General features: G+C 29.4%; 1 protein-coding gene across 1 annotated transcript; it reads left to right on the top strand.

Annotated features, from left to right (window-relative positions):
- Window positions 1-1372: 1372 nt before the first annotated feature.
- LOC130798071 (peamaclein) lies at window positions 1373-4544 on the top strand. Its single transcript, XM_057660929.1, has 2 exons — window positions 1373-1659; window positions 4214-4544. The coding sequence occupies exons 1-2, from the start codon at window positions 1566-1568 to the stop codon at window positions 4396-4398; spliced, it is 279 nt and encodes a 92-aa protein (XP_057516912.1). The 5' UTR covers window positions 1373-1565; the 3' UTR covers window positions 4399-4544.
- The last annotated feature ends 1615 nt before the right edge of the window (window positions 4545-6159 follow it).

The raw sequence follows: 6159 nt of genomic DNA, 5'->3' as shown, positions 1-6159 counted from the left end.
GCAGGCGGGGCGGGTCTAATAAGAGACCTGCCCCATCCCCGCCCCATCGGGGCAGGGATGGGTCCCGGTTTTATGGGTGATGGGGCGGGTACGGGTATAAAATTCATACCCACCGCGGGGATGGGGATGGGTTCTAGGTGATACCCGCCCCATCCCCGCCCCGCCTCAAGATATGTCAATTTTTGGGATATGTGTTTGTTTGAGACTTTGGATATGTAATTGTTTGAGACTTTGGATGTGTGTTTGTTTGAGACTTTGGAGTTTGGATATGTATTATGGGTTTTAAGGCCCAAATGATTGAATATAAATATGTGGCACAGATGGGTATTAAGCGGGGATTTGACGGATGGTGGGGCGGGAAAAACGGGTATTAGACGGGGATGGATATCCAGATGGGTGGTGGGGCGGGAATGGTTTTAGGTACAAACCCATCGGGGAGGGGACGGAAAAAAAAATTATACCCACCGCGGGGATGGGGACGGAGACGGGGATAGGTATTGCATTAACAGATGGGGATGGGGATGGGAATTCTAATCCCCGCCCCGCCCCGTGCCCCGCCCCGTTTGCATCCCTATATACCTCACTCCATTTGAATTCGGCCCATTCTATTAAAAGAATGTGACAAAAAAATATCTTGACTCGAGAACACTGACCAAATAAAGAAATTCCGATCCACAACCAAAGAATGAGTAAAACTAAACTTACAATATCCTAGCTATTAATCCACTTTTGCATTTTACAATCTTTGTGTGATCTTTCAAAGAGCAAATTGAAAGGACAAGAAAGTATTGGTTTATTGAAAGGAATTCTTAAAACGACATACATAAACATAAAAGAGGTTTCTAGAGAAAGAGAGAGTTAGAAGTCAAAATCAAGAGATAATGGAAGCTCCATAATGGCGCTTTCCTAGTATTGGTATTGCTCTCTGCTTTCTGGCTGTTAGTTTCTCTAACCAAACATAATACTCTCTTTTGTCCCTCTAAAATAGTACTATTTAATAAAAAAGTTGTCGCATATTTAAATTAAATATTGCTATCTCAAAAGGACAAAATGAATACTTCCTCCGTTTCACTATATTTGTTATAGTTGACTTTTTACGCAATTTAATTTTTTATTTTGATAATTTTTTTATTAGACATACACATGTAAAAATTATAAAAAATTAACATTATAAATGTATGCGATTAGACGATTTAAACAAAATCTCATTTGACTATATTTTTTTTACAAATAATAAATAGTGTCAATAATAGAAATTTACGAGGATAAGAAAGTATTAATTATTTCCAGAGAATTCTATTAAAGCAAAAGAAATAATCCCATCAAACAGCCTGTGTTTTAGGTTTTTAGACGTCACTCCAAAGTCAAAAACAGTTTCTTCTTGATATGTTCGAGTCAGACTGAGTTACAAGTACGTTACTCGCAACTCACCTAACTTTCTTGTGATCCTTTGTCTATATAAATCAAACTTTATGCTTTCCATAATTCACAATTTGCTCCCAAATACTTAATAAAAGTACACCTTTTCTTTTGTGTGAAATAATAAATAATAATAATCCTGGTAGATGGTACAAATATTAATGAAGATTGGTTTAGTAACTATGTTAATGGTGATTCTTATTGCTTCCATGTTTATAGACATTTCAAATGCCGGCTCAGGTAATATTTTTATCTTTCACGTTATGTGTGGATCAAAGTTCTTAAAATCGATATTCTACTTAAAATTATTCAGATCTGTAAATCGAATCGTAGGATCGTAAGATTTTATAATAAATTCAAATTTGCTATATAGTCATAATTATTCACTTTAAAAGTTTAAGTTTTAAGTTTATTAATTAAAGTTTCATTCACTTCATTTTTCAGAATGAAATGTAAAAATATTTAATAATTAGTTTAAATCTTCACATCACACCGACGAAGAAATATATTTTTTAAAAATTATGATGATGGATTGTTAAATCGTAAAAAAATTAAAAAAGATGGTACATACGAAAAATTAATAAAATTAAGAATAAATTTGTAGAATTTAATCGTTAAATAGTAGGATCGTAAAATCGTGTTATGATTCTACCTCTACAAATTTTATTTAAATTAGAATCGTAAGATTCTACCAACTTACAATTCGAATCGTTTGCTTGTTTTTAGATCGTAAAATCGTACATTAGAATCGTGATTTTAATAACAATAGTTTGGATAGCAAATTACATCAGAAAAGAAGAAAGAGATAATAAGGGAAGGAAAAAAAAAAGGAAAGAAAGGAAAGTAAAATAATGGGGTATAAAGGAGAGTGCATTTTGTTTAGAAGAAAGGAGAATGAAAAAGGAAGAAAATAGTATCATTTTTTTACAAATTTTTTCACTTGGGAGAAATATATTTTTAACAAAACTTTTTCATATTTTCCTTCAAACCCCCTTAAAAATCATCCTCTTTCTTTTTATTACCTAAACAAATCTTCCATCTTTTAAATTTTTATTTCCCTTAATTTAAGAGTACTATCCAAACACAATCTTATATTTTCACCTTTATTAATTACTCTTTCCTCTCATCAAAAAGTTGACATTAAGATTTGACAATTGTTTTGTTGACTCTATTTTTTTTTTTTTTGAGTTCCATTTGCTTTAGTTTGTTTAGTGAGTTAAGTCTTACTTTAGTTTCATTAATAATTGAGCTGGTTAAAATCTTAAATTTAGATAAAATTGTAGTTTAAATAACTGTTTTTTAGATTCATGTCGATTTTAGGTATTCAAACATCAATTATCTTTAATATTGAGATACACTTTTTCGGATCACCAATATAGTCGATTGAATATCATGTCCATTGATTCTCCGGGATTGAATCAATTAAATTCGAGTCGGATCCATTTTGTACAACACTAGTCATATTAGGCTATCTCATATTTTCATTAAGTTTCGCCAAGTTTTTTGCAATTCTTGTTAGAAAATCCACATTTTAAAATCTCATATTACCTTCTGGAATAATAAAAATCTCACCTTTTGATTAATATATAATAATTCTACATTCGTATATATCATTTACTCATTTAAAGTTCTTTTCTAGTTGTTTTTTGTTATAGATTTAAGATTGTATAGTTATATCCAACTTCTCTTATTATTACACATTGTGTCTATATCAATAGAGGGTCACGTTCAAAAAGTTCATGTTGCATAAAATTTGCAACTTAACCTAGGTCAAGTAGCACAAAATGTGCCACTTAATCAAGGTTTAGTGGCACATATTATGTGACCCTACCTAGGTCCAATCACATATTTTGTGTGATTAGAGTTTTTTATTTTCAAATTTTTAGTGAATATTAAGGAAATTAATAGGAAATCAATCCATTAAAAATTTTGATTGTATTTAGAATAGTTATGAATATGAAAATCCATATGTTTTGTTTGGGTTGTACAAGTATCGAGTTTATGCTATGTTTGGAAACTATGATTTTTTTTGAAAATTTTGAATTAGTTTAAGTTTAATGTTTGACAAATCAATGAAATTTAATAGTGGATTTAAGTCAATTTAACAATAGTTTTAAAAGTAGTTAAAATTGAAAATATGAGAACGATTTCTCATACCTTGTCATTCTCAAAATTTTCCATTATGATTTCATAATTGAAAATTACAATTGAAATAAATTACTGATTTTCAAATAAAACTTTTAAAGTATTTTGAAATGCTGTAACTTTTTTTTGAGAGAGGAGCAAAAATGGAAAATTCAATGAAAAATTGACTAACACGATAAAAAATAGCGATAAATAAAACTCGAAAATGAAAAAAAGAAAAAAAAAAGTCAATTCAACGTCATGAAATTCGATCAAACAATCAAACAAAACAAAAAATCCGTATGAGTAACCAATGATACAGAATTATACTACTTACTTAATTTTCTTTTTTAATTATAATTTATCAGCAATTGGATCAAATTGAAACCTTTAATTTAATATAATAATTTAGTTTGTATTTATTATAAAATTTATATATTAAATTTGATTATAATTGTCTTATTAATATATGTTGAAATATATTTAACATCATATATGAGAAAGGTTCTAATTGCCTTCGTGTATGAGGAAACGTGATAAAATATATAATATATAAGGACTTCAATCATATCAGTTTAAACTTAATTTTAGTTGAGGTAATTTTTAATTTGTTAATTATGATCATGAATATGATAATATTTAAACTAATTAATTATTTTTTCTGTTGTAGAGTTTTGTGACTCGAAATGCGGTGTCCGGTGCTCAAAGGCAGGATACAAAGAAAGGTGTTTGAAATACTGTGGAATATGTTGTGAGGATTGCCACTGTGTCCCTTCAGGAACCTATGGAAATAAGGATGAATGCCCTTGTTACAGAGATAAAAAGAACTCTAAGGGCAACCCTAAGTGTCCTTAAACTCCAAGGCCATCCCTTAAGGCCTATTTATATATAGCATGTATGTATGTATCACTCTAAACATTCCACTTTTATTTGTACTATATTATACAATTATATAATAATAAATAAATAAATTATCAATCTCCAGGATTTATCTTTTGAAATTATGTTTAGTTGCTTGTATTTACTTTTTTTAATATTGTGGAAGTTCTACTTCTGTTCGATTTGATCATTCATAATGGATGCTTTAATCATGTCACGTAATCTTTTAAATTATAAATATAGTAATTAATTCTTGTTCGATGGGTTACCTAATTTATATATGACAAAGCTAACCAACGCTTTAAGGATGTTAAGAAAAATAATATATTTAAAAGAGTATATTAAAATTAAAGGTAAAATAAAAAAATATTATATATTTATATAAAGTGTGATTTAAAAATAAATTTATTGAAATATAATGTGAAAGGTAGTTAATAAATATAGTGTGAAAGGTAATTAATGAATTTACCCTAATGTGAATGCATTCAATGTAATTGTGGATGAACTTGCCTATAAATATGAAAGTTTACCATTGTAAAAACTACACTAATGAGTAAAAACATCTTTATCTTCTAACTTTTACTCATTCTACTTCCTCCTTATCTCTCTAAGTTTTAACACGTTATCGGCACCAGCTCTAACCTTAATAATCAAGAAGTAAATATTTTTAAAAACCTAATTAAACATTTTTTCTTCATCGGTACCCACAAATGGACCAACAATCAAATGGTGTCAACATCATCATCCAAGGTGTTTCTAACACATTTTTATTATTTATAATTGAGCATAATTCCATACCCTTCACTACAAATCCAGCAAGGACTGATTTAAATCAGCTCCGACATAATAATCCCAATAATACTAATGGTCCACTAGTACCACCAACTCGTAATTCACATGTACGACCAACTAATAATCCACTAGTTCCACCGACTAATAATCCACCGGTACGACCAACAAATAATTCATCAATGCAACCAACTAATAATGCCCCAACAACAACAACTGAAAATAAACCCTCACCAAGTAATAAAAGAACCAAAGATAATGAGGGAGAAACAAGTACTAAACGTTGCAAGATAAATTTAAATGACCCATAAAATAATTTATTGGACAATACGTCACCTTTACGGATGACAAAGACACTTTATTGCTTTTGTTATTGTTTTATTTTATACCGCCTATATGGCTGGTTAACTTTTTTCTTTTTTACCGCCTAAATGGACGATTAGTATTATTTATTTCTTTTGTTATTCTTTAAACCGCCTATATGGCTGGTTAATTGTTTTTCTTTTACCGCCTAAATGGACGGTTAGTATTATTTTTATTCTCGTATATTTATATGTGCATTTTTTTTATTTGCAATATTTGCATTTATATCAATGTGCATTCTTTTTATTTACCTTTTACTTTATATATTTCTTTTAAATATATATAAATAATACGGTATATTGTACAATTTGGGATAACCCTCTATAAAATCGGATTACCCTAATTTTTTTACCACATACCCCTTATCCTTTCAACTTTACTCTTTACATTAAAAACCCTTCTTCTCCTCCTTCCTTCCACCGACAATGTACAACCATCACAAAAACAATCCATCTTCTTCCTCTTCCCATAATTTTAAATTTGAAGAAAATTTTGCCAAACTTAAATTATATATCTCCTTAATTATGGGTTTGTTGGTCCTTCTTGTAACATTAGGAATTATAATAATTATGAAGAAATAATTTA

This window comes from Amaranthus tricolor, chromosome 13 (genome assembly GCF_026212465.1).
Source record: "Amaranthus tricolor cultivar Red isolate AtriRed21 chromosome 13, ASM2621246v1, whole genome shotgun sequence".
Taxonomy (NCBI): Eukaryota; Viridiplantae; Streptophyta; class Magnoliopsida; order Caryophyllales; family Amaranthaceae; genus Amaranthus; species Amaranthus tricolor.
The sequence above is the reverse complement of the archived record's forward strand: the minus strand, read 5'-3'. Positions and strand labels throughout refer to the sequence as shown.